A 14,164-nucleotide genomic window follows, 5' to 3' on the forward strand; every position below is an offset into this window, starting at 1 on the left:
CTTTTCGATGTCCACCCGTCTCTTTCTCTTCGCTCCACCTCTTCCGGTCACGATCCGGATTTCCGGCCACATTTTACCAGGAGCACTTTTAAATCTTTTAACCACCACAACCCTTTCCCTTAAGTCACAATAAGCATAATATCTAGAACCAACAATGATAACAACAACCATAATGAGGGCCGAATCCATAACATTTCCCCCCCCCCCCCCCCTCAAGAAAGAAAGTTTGAACACCGCGAAAACTTTCTTTGTCGGCAAATTCTTGAAACCAACACCAGGAATCAATGTTTCCCCAAACATAAAACAACAACATTTTACACAACCCCCAGAGCTTTCCAAAGTTAATTCTCTCTGGACCAAGCGTCAACAACGACATTGTCCCTGCCCCTCTGATTTTTACTTCTAGTTTCTCTTGAATTAAGGTTAAGGGGTTGTGATCAAAAACCCAAAGGCCAGTAAATCTATAGCACTTTCCCCGGGAGGCCGAGCTGAACGCCAGGTTCCATGGTGGTTGGGTGGTGAGGCCTGGAAGTATTCACTACATGGACACCTTTATGAACGTGGAGTTCATGGTTAGTCCGGGGAGGAAAGTTCACTACATGGATGCCTTTAGGAACGTGGAGTTCACGGTTAGTCCGTGCAGGGAAGTTCACTACCTGGACGCCTTTAGGAACGCCTTTACCTACCTTTAGGAACTGGCACAGACAGATTTTGGATTTTCAAAATGGCCGCCATAAAATACTTATTTTGCGCTACCTCGGCTTCTAGTCAACCTAGAAACTTGATTAAATATGCTAATCCTATGTTTTCTGGGTCAAGGAATCCAATAAAGGCCTCAAAATAGTGCTCAGAATTATAGAAAAGCAACAAACAAAGGTAATTGAAAACCATTGTCTTTATATTTGTGATATAACTATGTTACATAATACATGATATTGCAAGTCCTTTGAAGTTATAGGTATGGGTTTATAAAGCAAGAAAGCAGCCTTGTTAGTATCAGATTGAACTATAAGTCCTATACACAGGATCTACCCGATCTATACCGTTCAGGAATATGCTTTTACAAATCTTCATCACTGTCCTGTCATTTTCGCAAAGGTGTCTACGCAAATGCCAACATTAATTTTTGGATTCCTCATGCTCTGAATATTCCAAAAAATGTATAGTTTTGTTAATCTCAAAAAATTTTGCACAAAAAAAACATCGTGAACCTCACTAAAATCAGTCCATTACTTTTTGTGACATAGTGCTATACAGTATATCTTTTTTAACCCCCACTCAATGTTGAAGAATCATTAAAAAAAAAACACACACCACACCACAGTCTTTTCTAGAGACGACCATTATTCAAAGAAATATATCGGGATGGATTCACATGATCATTTCTTGTGACCATCTCAACATTGTTTACATACTTTTTGGAGTATCACGATATCCTTTCGCATTTTTGAAAAATGTCTTTTTACTTCTTTCTTTACTTTTTTTGGAGTAACACCACAACATCCTTTCGCATTTTTACCATCGCTGGAGGAGAGGGTATTGCATTTGGGTCCGTTTGTTTGTCCGCACAGAACGTGAGTAAATGTATTCATTACATTAGACCCTTTAGAATCCTAAGACCCTTAAGACTAGAGCCTTTAGAACCCAAAGACCCTTTGAAATCCCTAATACCCCCTATAACCCCAAGACCATTAAAGACCCCTAACAACCTTAAGACCCCTAAGACCCTCAATAGCAATGACCCATTAAGACAACAAGCACCCAAAAGACGACAAAAGACTCCTTAGAACCCAAAGACGCAGAGGACCCAAGAGATCCCGAGGACCCAAAAGACCCCGAAGATTCAAAACATTGCGAACATCCACTGGACCCAAAACAGCAGTTTATTTTATTTTTATCTTCCGCTTTCGGTTTCTCAAGTGAGGTGGCGACTTTTGATCTCTCCACGGCATCAAAAGTTTAAGTATTTTTCCATTCGTGTGTTTGTCAAATTTCCACTGGTTATTAGTCCCCTACCGGTGTACACCGGAGGGGACTACAGGTTTGCACGCTGTCCCTCCGTCCGTCACGCAAAGAACAGCTTTCCCACCTTTTTTCTAAACGCTTAATGCTAATGATTTTAATCTTGGCAAATGGTTTCCACATGATAAGTTACAGATCAAGTTCGAACTTCACGACGTTTCGATCATTTTTGACAAAGTTATGGCACTTTGAACTTTGGGAATTCTGATAATTCTGATGATCCTTAACTCAGTGCCATTTTGTTTTAATTTCCTTTAAAAAACATTTTCTCTGCAATAATTGGACCGATTGAGATCAAATTTTCACTGTAGGAGGGACTCGGTCTGGAGAATATTTTAATGGTAATTATGACGTCACAGGTCACGTGGTTCGGCCGCCATATTGTTTTCGTGAAAACCTTTTTCTCTGCAACGGCTGAACAGATCGAAGCCAAACTTTGCCGGCAGAATCGCATACCCATGACGAACTAAAAAGTCAGCTAGCATGACGTCATGCGTCACATGGTTTCAGAGTTATGACGTTTTTAAGCATGAACCTTTAAAACCGAGCCCCTCCCTCATTTTTGATCCAATCGAGGGGAAACTTCACAGATCTGTTCAGCATGTCAGTCTACTAAAATGTCATTTTGGAATTTGCGATAGGGCACGTGTTTTGGCACATATCGTTAATCAAACGAAAATATTTTTTAAAAATGGATATCTCTTGAATCGCTGGTACCTCAGACCATGAATTTGTAATTATATAATTCACACAGTGCAATACATGCAGGCTGCTCCACGGAGCAACCTTGCGGGCTTATCAACGAGGTGAGGCGTGACACACATGTGTCTCAGCATACCTCAGATCAAGTTTGAAAACCAGCATCAACCGTGCATAAATTTGCATATTCGATCATTTTTGACAAAGTTATGGCACTTTTAACTTTGGTAGACTACATGTATTGCAGCGCAATACTCAGAATGCTTGTTTTGTTGTGTATGTGTTATTGTTTTCTAGTTCGTTTTGGTTTGAAATTCGTGTAACTTGTAATTAATTAATCGTTTTCTGTTCGCTCCGCGTGCGCGGCCTTGTAACCTGAGGCTTCCCCGTCGGTGTTTTGTTAATTTAAGTTCTTTCCTTTGCTGTATTGCATGCTTAAAAGATTTTTCTCTTTTCCCCTGAACTTCCTCGAACATCTACTCTTTGTCTAACGTTTTAAATCCCGCCCCCCCCCCCAAAAAACAAACAAAAAAAACATTTATTTCCTTTACTCCACGTGTGCTGTTGTCTCATCGTATGCTTCTGTCCACGTGCGGTCTCGCCCAGCCCCCATTATCTCCTCGCCTTCCACCTTTTGCCCTGTTCACGTGACACGTGGTTGTCCCTCTAGGCTCCCTCTCCCCGTTGGTATTTTGTGAATATAAGATTGTTTTTCACGGCTCTGTTTAAATATTATTTAAATATGTTTAAACATTTCCCCTGCAATGTTTTATTCAGTGGCATGTCACAACACACTCTTTTTCTTCCTATTTAAAAGGCTTTTTTCAATTTCCTCTTCAATTCATGCCACTTCAAAAAAATATTCAATCTCTTACAATTCTTCCTCCCTACATGCTCTAAACTCACCTTCATTCCACCCCTCCTCTGTCGTTTTAAAATGGATCTCTGACTTGAAAATCGCAATAAATCCAATTTGTTATAAATGTTCGTTTTTCATCAATCATTCACTTTCCATACTCCCCCTCACACCTCCCCTCCTAAACTCCCTCCTCCCCCTCCCTTTCAATTCTCCCCACTCACCCCTCCCCTCCTAAACTCCCCCCTCATCCCTCCCCTCCAAATCTCCCCCCTTGACCCTCCCCTCCAAATCTCCCACTTTGCCCCTCCCCTTCAAAACCCACCCCAACCCCCCCTTCAAATCTCTCCCCCCCCCCCTTCCATCTTTCTCCAATTCTCCCCCCTCCCCCAACCTGCCTCCTCCCCACTTCGTCTCACTTCTATCTCATACTTCCACCTCCTGCAACCTTCTACTTTCCTCTGCCCCCCCCCCCCCCTCAAACAACCCCTCACTGTGCCTCATTCCATCACCATCAAACCTTTTGTCCTCCTCATCCTTTCCTTTCTTGTAACTCTTTTGCAATCACCGACACACTATCAACAGCTCTCCCTACCTCCTCCTCTCATCCTTCATCTGATGCACTCCACCGATCTGGGCTTTATGGCAGAGTGGCCAGACGGAAGCCTCTCCTCAGAGAAAGACACATGAAAGCCCACAGAATCTTGTTTCTCACAGTCTGAGAGTCCTTTAGGTGCTTTTTTGCAAACTCCAAGTGGGATTTCATGTGTCTTTCATTGAGGAAAGGCTTCCGTATGGCCACTCTGCTATAAAGCCCAGATCGGTGGAGTGTTGCAGTGATGGTTGTCCTTCTGGAAGTTTTCTCCCATCTCCACCATCGGGTTCTTGGTCACCTCTCTTACCAAGGCCCTTCTCCCCTGATTGCTCAGTTTGGCTGGGCGGCCAGCTCGAGGAAGAGTTCTGGTTGTTCCAAACTTCTTCCATTGAAGAATTATGGAGGCCACTGTGCTCTTGGGAACCTTCAATGCAGCAGAAATTTTTTTGGAGGCTTCCCCAAATCTGTGCCTCGACACAATCCTGTCTCTGAGCTCTGCAGGCAGTTCCTTCGACCTCATGGCTTGGTTTTTGCTCTGATATGCAGTCAGCTGTGAGACCTTATATGGACAGGTGTGTGCCTTTCAAAATCATGTCCAATCAATTTAATTTACCACAGGTGGATTGCAATCAAGGTGGAGAAACATCTCAAGGATGATCAAGAGAAATGGGAGGCACCTGAGCTAAATTTCAAGTGTCATAACAAAGGGTCTGAATACTTATGTCAATGTGAAATTTCAGTTTTTTCTTTTTAATAAATTTGCAAAACTTTCTAAAATCCTGTTTCCTCTTTGTCATTATGGGGTATTGAGTGTAGATTCATGAGGGGAAAAAATGAATTTAAACGATTTCAGCAAAAGGCTGCAACATAACAAAATGTGAAAAAAGTGAAGGGGTCTGAATACTTTCTGAATGCACTCTATGTATGTTGTGCCATCCTCCAAACAGTGATGACTCCATTTACATTTCGCTGTCTGACAACATGGACCAACTTCTATCCACTCATCCCAACTCTCTTTTCCTCACATGTGGTGACTTCGACTGTCATCATGCCAGCTGGCTGGGTGTGGGTTCCTCTCTCACCAGCCATTGCACCTCAGCAAAAGACTTCTGCTTCTGAGTCTTCCGAGTATTCTTCTTCGACTTATTCTGAGTATCTTCTCTTCCAGACTTGGTTGTGACAAACTTCCCTGCAAATGTCTGCTGCTCCAATCGGTTCTTCTGATCATGTGCTTGTTAAAGTGGACATCTCTCTGGCCATTCTCAGAGAGCCTCCTCAGCGTCGACGAGTCTGGCATTTCACTCAGCCCAACTGGCACGGTCCTCAAGCAGCTAACAATCATCTGGACTGGTCTCCCATCAACTCTTCCTGGGAATTCTTCCAAAGCAAACTGCTCTCTCTCATGCACAGATTTATCCCATCTCATCTTCAGTTGTCATACCCTTCCTCCCGTCCATGGTACACTGAATCTTATGGTGAGGCAGTTGCCCTGAAACAACTTGCGTGGGAATCAGCAAAACCGCATCTGCAAAATCAGCCCTCCTCTTGGAAGGCAAATCCAACTGAAGGCAATCTCAGTTCCTTCCACCAAGCTCGGAACAAGTGTGTGTCTACCCTCAGGAGAGCTAGGAAGCACGATCTCTCCCCACTCAAGAATGAACTCTCAAACCTGTCTCCTTCCTCCAAATCCTGGTGGCGTCTGGTCAAATCCGTTTCAGGTGCTTGTTCCCCCTCCATCCCCTCCCTTACCTCAAACGGCTACACAGTTGACACCGCACGTGACAAAGCCGAGAGCCTTAACTCTGTGTTTGCCTCAAAATCTCGTGTCCCAAACCCATCTCTCTCTGTGCCCACCTTACCCAGTCGAACCCAGCTGCTCCTGGACTATGTGTCCTTCTCTCCTGACAAGGTGGAGAAGTTTTTGTCAAACCTCGACTCTGATTCTGCAACTGGACCAGACGGCATCAGCCCATGGGTTCTAAAATCCTGTTCTTCTGCTCTTTCACTCCCTCTCTCTGTTCTCTCCACCCTCTCTTTTGCTCAAGGTCATCTGCCATCTTCTTGGAAATCAGCAAACATTACCGCTTTACACAAAAAAGGTGCAAAAACAGATCCTTGCAACCTCAGACCAATCAGCCTGCTCCCAATTATCAGCAAAGCCATGGAATCCATCATTGCTTCGGATATCAAATCCTTCCTCTTCTCCAATGGCTTGATCTCTGATCATGAATTTGGATTCAGACCAGGTCATTCTACTCTGGACCTGCTGCTTCTGCTGTCTCAACAATGGATGGAGGTCCTCCATGCCAAACAAGAAATCAGCGCCGTCTCCCTTGACATATCACATGCCTTCAATACGGTCTGGCACCCCGCTCTGCTCACCAAACTCTCCTCCTATGGTATCCATGGAAATCTCCACGCATGGCTTGCGGACTTCCTCTCTGGTGGTAGTCACAACATGTGGCCCTGAATGGATTTCTCTCATCTCCTCTTCCTTTTCAGGCTGGCGTTCCCCAAGGCAGTGTTCTGGGCCCTATGCTTTTTCTGGTCTTCATCAATGATCTCTATGACTCTGGAAAATCCTCTTTATCTCTTTGCTGATGACTCCACTCTCTGCTGCTCCATTCCTCATCACTCAGATCGGCAGTCTGCAGCCTCCTCACTCTCTGCAACAACAACAACAGGCAATTTAAGGCCATTTTCCCTGCTAGAGCGGGGGTTAGCCTTGCAGTCCCCATGACAATCTTCTCCATTTTCCCCTATTTTCTACATCTTCCCTTGTTAACCCCCTTGTCCGCATTTCTTCTTCCACCACCTTTAGCCAAGTCTTTCTTGGTCTTCCCCGTCCCCTACTTCCTTCGACATTCATTTCCATCACTCTTCTCAACCAGTCACTTTCATCCTTCCTCAACACATGACCAAACCATCTCAACCTGTTTCTCTTCACAGCATCCATCACAGGCTCTATTCCCATCATCTTTCGCAAATCATCATTTGTCTTCCCCTCTCTCAACGATACTCCACACATCCACCGAACCACTATGACAATTTATGATTATTTATGACAATTTGTGACGCATATTATTCAAAGAATCTGCATTTTTTTTTTAATCAGCAGCCTGATAGTGTATAAAGTCGATTTCGGGAGCTGCTTGTGCAATCCATAACAGTTAACATCTCGACAACATAAACATTCACTGCCATGATGTCATGGAGAGTATCAGTAAGAGCCAAGAAGCACAATAATGAATGAAGGGATGTGTTTACATCGAAACTCCAAAAATAAAGAAATCAAGTTCAAAATACAAGGTATCGCTTTAAATCGGCAGAGTATCTTTTTCTGACAAGTCTGTTTGCAAGAGACAACGGTCATGCACCATGGATGACCGTCTATCCTTGCTCAATCTCCCAGGGTGGCTTATCAGTCCAATCCAGGAATGACACACTTGCAGGAGTTACATATATATTTAAACTGGATGCTCACAGCACTACTGCTTTCTCAGTGTTTTCTCCAGCTGAAACAACCATTTTTGTTCACTTATCTTTTTGCCTGTTTGTAGCACATGCTTCTGCTCGCCTGTCTTTTGCAGCTGTCTACTCGTCACACCTTTTTTAAGCCTCCTCCTGTATGATGGAGATCAGAGGATGCTTATAGCTGTTGTTGGGTTCGGTTCTACAACTAGTACCCCCATTTTTAAATGGTATTCCAGAATTCCTTCAACCTTGAGGAGTACCAAACCACCATTTAGATTGGTTTTTTTTTCTTCCTTTACTGCCAATTTCCAAGCAGCAGCAGGGTGGGACTTTCGGAATGAAATTTTGCACTAATCATGGAAACAGAATGTATGCGAGGTTGATGTATTTTAACCTTTACCTAATTTGAGGTCATGACCCAATTATAGACATTTTATCATTTTTCAACAAAATTCGACGAAGGCCTGTCCTATCGGAATGAAATTTCCCTCTCCAGATTGCTCAAAACAAGGTGCATTTATGCTTAATTTACACCATGCCCCCACCGAGGTCAAGGTCAAATGGTGGGATGAAATTTTTTTTTTTGTCATTACTCAATTTTGTCAATGCGGAAGCTCAAAAACCGCTTAGCTTTCCAATATGTTCTTGCATCATAATAGAGAGCTTCGTAAGCGAACCTCAATGCCAAATGCATGTATATGTAAATCCATTCAAAATTTTATGTGAATCCATTCAAAAGTTCACTTTCATTTAAAATTTCACGGAAAAATTTTTTTCAAATTTTTCCCCATTCCCTTGGGAACAAAATTTCATGTTGTCATTTGAAATGTCCCTTCCATGATCCGCCATCTTGTCCCTTTCATGATTCGCCATCTTGTCCCTTCCATGATTCGCCATCTTGTCCCTTCCATGATCCGCCATCTTGCTCACGTGATCTTGCTTTGGTCTGGCGCGACCGATAAATTATTTTCACCTGGTGATTAAAATCAATAAATTACAATACAGTACTGTACAGAACGGATTTTGAATTCGAAACCGCTCATCATTTACGCCAGCTACACTGACTTTTTTTTTTCCACCAGCTACACCGGATTCAGTTTTCCGACAGCTACACCGACTTCATTTAAGCCAGTTACACCGATTTCAGTACATACCTGCCAGTCGGACCTACGTACCTGGTCCAGTCGACTAGAAGTCTAGACTATATAGCCTACAGTAGGTAAGTCCTGCATTCTATCCCAATCTATCCATTCAATAAAATTAATTTGAATTTTAATTCTAAGCCCAAGATCAAACCAGCTAGCCTAGCTAGGCCGAGGCCTACAGATGTTTGCGAGGGCTGCGTACTCGATCGACTGACCATTGTCGACGAAGCTCTCACTCTACGCAATGCGTATTCATATTAGTGGATTTGCACTGAAGTTGTGCACCTGATTTTTTTTGGTGTTCTTGACCAACTTTTTAAAGATTGTGACCTAATTAACAAAAACCACCTTCTTCATCACAACAAGAATAATTTTCCTCTGATTTTCATGATGTCAAGTTTTATGGATAGATTCTAGATGGGACGCATTTTCTTAATTTACACACGATCCCTAAATATTGAAGGTCACGGTCATATTGCGGCCAGGAAAAAAATATGGCCATCATTGGATTGCCGGCCAAGAAAATGGGTAAACCGGGGAGGCATACACTTGGCGATCACAGATAAATATTTACAGTGAAAATATTGCTTCACAAAAGAGTTAAGTAAACCTTTGAACCTTAATATGTTCTGGTCTTCCACTGTGAAAGGCAAAAGCCAAACTTTCATTAGTTTTTCCAAACTGACAAATTTAGGTATTAGACCTTTTTCATAAATTTTACTTGAAAAAGCAAAATGGAAATTCAGTAACTCCATGCCATGCACAGGTGTCCATTTTATTCAAAGTCAGTGGCCATTTTTTATATGTACGTATATAAATATCAAACTTGACTGAAGAAGAATTTTCAACAGTACATATTGGAGTCCAGAAATTACATGACACTGGAAACATCTTTTGTATGATGAGAAAAACAAAACGTGCATACATACAATGACTGCTGCAATTTTTTTTAAAATTCAAACCAAAAGGCAAGCAGCCAATCATCGATCAGTAAGAAGCCAAGATAAATAATCTCAGACATAACTGGAGAATGACGAATCTTGAACAATTACTTGGCTTCTCAATGCAGTGACAAAACATTGCATGGGCAGCTCCTGCACACTCAATTTTTAAAAGTGAGAAATGCTATTCTCCTATTTTTCATTCCCTCTTAGCAGTATAAAATAATTCAGTCTCCATGTCTTCCAGCATCACCAAATATCTCTTCAGCAGACATAGGTTTGATGATAGCCCCCATCTGTGTGTGCACTCTTGGCTGAGTGAGCAGACGAGCCGCTTGTGAGGGTATCCAGGTGGTGCCCAGTGGGCCACGTAAACTCTGCTCAAAATCTGCTGCTGTGTTGAACGGGTAAGGTATCTCTGCCACCTGAGGAAAAAAGTCATGCCTTTGCTATTATTTGGTCAAAATAGCATTGTTGCTTGAGGGGTGATGGTAAATGACCAAATAATCGAAATGTGGAAATTTGATGCGATCCTACACACAAAGCCTAGAACAAGCCCCCAGCTGACCCCTTCCATTAAAACAAGTAAATAAATATAACGCAAAAGCATGCATACGCACACAATTCTGGTATAATGAATACGTAGTACACCCATTCAATAAAACAGCAATTTTAGTGACTAAATACATCATCATGACCAATTAAAACTTTGGTATAAGAGACACAAAAAATTAAAAGTAAAACAACAAGAGTGAGAATTACATTGCAATACATATCTCCTCCCAAGATTCAGTTCAATATCAGTAAACACATCCCTTTACTTGGGTGGTGTATAATGCCGTGTTTAGCACCAAAACATATAAACCCCTGTGGCCTGCACATACATGAAGGAAAAACAAAGGTACAGCTTATGTGCATATATAATATGTTGTGGTTATATACCTGGGATCATTCCAATTGCACTGGGGCATGAACCAACATCAGGGCCTAAGGCCTGAGGCCTGCCGATCTGTGCTGCTTCATGGAATGGCAGTGCATGATTTTAATTGGGGTGGAGTCAGGCCAGCTGTCCAGCCAATGGGTGTAAAGCAGTGTGGTGGAGTCAGGGCAGCTGAAAACTGAACCATGTACAAAGTGATATTTTGTAATTTCAAAAAGAGCATAAATCCATGAGAAATTGACGAAACACCCCAAAACTCAAACTTGTTCCATAACTTAAAATAAAGACATGCACCAAGTTCAGTTGAATATATTAAAGGGTTTGGGGAAAAAAAATCCCAGAAATGCCTGGCGGACAGATGAAGAGCAAACCAATAGTCCACCTTCGAATAGAGGACGAATTAACAGCAATCTTTCCCACCAACAAAGATAAATAAATAATTCTGCATTGCTATGGCAGTGCAGAACTGCAACTCAGAGGAATCTTCTTCCAAACGATCAGCCGAAGTTATGTGGCCTGCCTATTTTTACAGATTCAAGATCTTCCAGTTTACCGAAATAGCGAAATAATTTTCAATACAGTATATTGACCAGTCCACAGATCATTTGTTTATGAAAACAAGACTATATTGGCGTTGCCACAGAACGTTGGTGGTGCTGCTTGTTAATTGTAGTGATGCTACTTTAATAATTTACCATTTACAGCAACTTTACAGGAGCAATCTATTTCTCAGTCAAAAGGAAGCGCACAGAAAGTTACTTATTGCTGAAGGAGTACATTGAATCACCAAAAGGCACCAAAAGGCAGTAACTCAGAGAAAACTACTGAGCATTTTGTTGATTACAGAAGTTTTTAAAATCCTCTTACACTTGACATTATTGAACACAAATTAAAAAAACACGGACCTTTATGTTAACTATGGGATGGGATGTTTAAGAATTTTGGCATCGATTTACAATAAATCTTTAAAAAACAAAAACAGAAATACAAAATAAACAGAGAGTACACCCCATATGTACTGTACACCGCTTAGGAACTGCACTTTAAACCATAGCTCACAAATTTCAAGCGATATCGGAATCCCTCACAGCGAGTTCCATATCAACAGCATTCTCATGAGGCACAAAATCGGTAAATAAAGCTACAAAATGTGAATAGACAACAACGACGGCAGAGACAAAGATGACGATGACAGAGGTAAATACAACTTCGACGATGACAGAGGCACATACAAAGACAATAGCAAAGACGTACACAATGACGACGGAGACGTACACGATGACGGCAGAGACAGACACGATGACGGCGGAAACACATACAACGACGACGGTGGAGACGACAGCAGAGATGACAATAGAGACGACAACAGTACCTGGTGCTGGGCAAGAGCTGCATTTCGTTTTTCACTGAGAATAACGTGAGGAAGACTTCTATCTTTCCGAGGTACAACTGGTGAGGCTCGGATTGTGAAACTGCCACAGAAAAAGAATCAATCAATGGCTGTCCACAAAACGAAAATAAGAAGGCTGGGCCAAAAAGGGGATAGGGAAAGAAAAAAGCATGGCTCCACTCGTCAACATACACCTGTGACGTACCAGCGACGTTTGCGTGGATTTGGTGCTATCCCTCCACCTGACCATTCACCCCATCCTGGTAGGGTGAGATCCTTGACCTGTGGAGCCTCAGAGGCAACCTTTGCATTTTTCTCTTTGGAAAAGTCTCCCACAACATCATCACCAGAAAACGCCTCCACAATGAGTGCTCGCTGGCTTTTGTCTCCTTCCCACTGAGAAAATAACAACATAAATACATCAATAAATAAATGTTGACAATTCATGAAAAGTATTTTTGCCTGCAGGTTGCATCATGTGGCTAAGTCTTCATCACAATGTCAAGATCATATGGAATTTCGAGGATGTATTACAATACTGAGAAATATAGTGGGCCATCCAAAACAAAAAATTGAGAAAAAAAAAGTTTAAAGTTCAGGTTCCAATTGCATTGAACAAAGATCAGCCTCAAGTTTAAACATTAAAGAAAATGGCCGTTAACCACAAAGGTACAAACAGTTAACTCATTTTGATCATATGTGAGATAGACCAGTTTACTGCTCAGAGGCTCATTCCAAGGAGTTTTAATATAACTAAAGTATCCTATCAGGTTTCAAGCACGACAATGCCAAAAGCCAAAAGCCAAGATGCCAAAAGCCAAAAGCCAAGGCCAAGAAAAGAAAAATGTTTATTTGCAATGGCAATAAGGTAATATCAATATTTCTGCTTACCTCATCCTCCACAACAAGGGCACCCTCTCCTTGTTCAGTTTTGTCCTTGTCCAATATTTCTGTCAATACCTGCTTTCTCCTGTCAATAGAGAGAGAATAGCATAGATTTATTGATTTGGAAAATGACTATCAACTCTCCTCAAAACAAAGACATCATTCTTCAATGTTACAATTATATTTAGAGACAACTGACGAAACAAATGCTGAGTCTCCATTAGCACGTTTATATATCTGAAGAAGCAGACAGCTGGAAAGTGGGAGGATCATATGCACCAAGTCTCAATTCACATTTCCCAGAGAACTAATGAAGAGAATACCGTGGGTAGTGTCTATGCAGCAATGTCGGACAAAGCAGGAGTCTCACATGAAGTTGCTTACTCTCGAGCATCACAAAATGGAGCAAAACAAACAGATGACGATAGTTTTTTTTCGGACATGATGTTTCGCAGAGACATCAGCATTAACATCATGACCAGAATTATAACAGTCGCCCAAAGCCCCCCATCTAAGCTGAATTACATGTTACAGTGTAATCTGCGGAGTAAATTTAGGTCGATAGAAATGTTGTCGTGCAAGCGTAATCCAGTGCAAATCAAAGGGAGGTGCAAGGTGCCTCTCCCTTTATATAAGGGATCGTTTATCTGTATGCAGCTTTAACATGGGGACTGAAATAATTTGTCCGCTTCTACTGAATGAAATGAGCTGCAAATTTCAGAAGTAAATGCTTTGTACATGGAGGTAATATGGTGCAAATTTCAGCAACATCTGTTTCTGCATTTTGGAGTTTTATTTAGAAAACCCTCAAATTCTCGTTGGTGACTGTCCGTCCATCTGCCCAAATCTCAAGGTCTATACATTGAAACGAGCTGAAACTTGGAATATTCTTGTAATCTTGAAATTATTATTTATTACGGAAATTTTTATTATGTAAATATGTATTTATTATGTGAATTTATTGAACTTGTGTAAATATTCTTGTAATCTTGTACTTGGAATATTGAAACTTGGAATATTGGAATTAGCCAATAGGTCCAGATAATGGCTTTCGAAACAAATTCCACAAGTGCCATAGTTTTTGCTTTAAAATTTAATTTATATACATATATATATATACATATATATATACATATATATATACATATATATATATATATATATATATATATATATATGTATGTATGTATATATATGTATGTATGTATATATATGTA

At 41.4% G+C, this 14,164-nt stretch overlaps 1 protein-coding gene across 1 annotated transcript in view; it reads right to left on the reverse strand.

Moving 5' to 3' along the window:
- Positions 1 to 9,532: 9,532 nt before the first annotated feature.
- LOC137416728 (U3 small nucleolar RNA-associated protein 14 homolog A) overlaps positions 9,533 to 14,164 on the reverse strand; it is a 193,699-nt gene continuing 189,067 nt past the window's right edge. The window contains exons 13-16 of the mRNA XM_078771162.1: positions 12,954 to 13,032; positions 12,268 to 12,458; positions 12,045 to 12,144; positions 9,533 to 10,157 (exon numbers count right to left, since the gene is read on the reverse strand). Of these exons, the coding sequence (XP_078627288.1) occupies positions 9,960 to 10,157; positions 12,045 to 12,144; positions 12,268 to 12,458; positions 12,954 to 13,032 (568 nt within the window). The 3' untranslated portion in view covers positions 9,533 to 9,959. The remainder of the gene's footprint in view (positions 10,158 to 12,044; positions 12,145 to 12,267; positions 12,459 to 12,953; positions 13,033 to 14,164) is intronic.

This window comes from Myxine glutinosa, chromosome 1, assembly GCF_964187855.1.
Source record: "Myxine glutinosa chromosome 1, kmMyxGlut1.1, whole genome shotgun sequence".
Lineage (NCBI taxonomy): Eukaryota > Metazoa > Chordata > Myxini > Myxiniformes > Myxinidae > Myxine > Myxine glutinosa.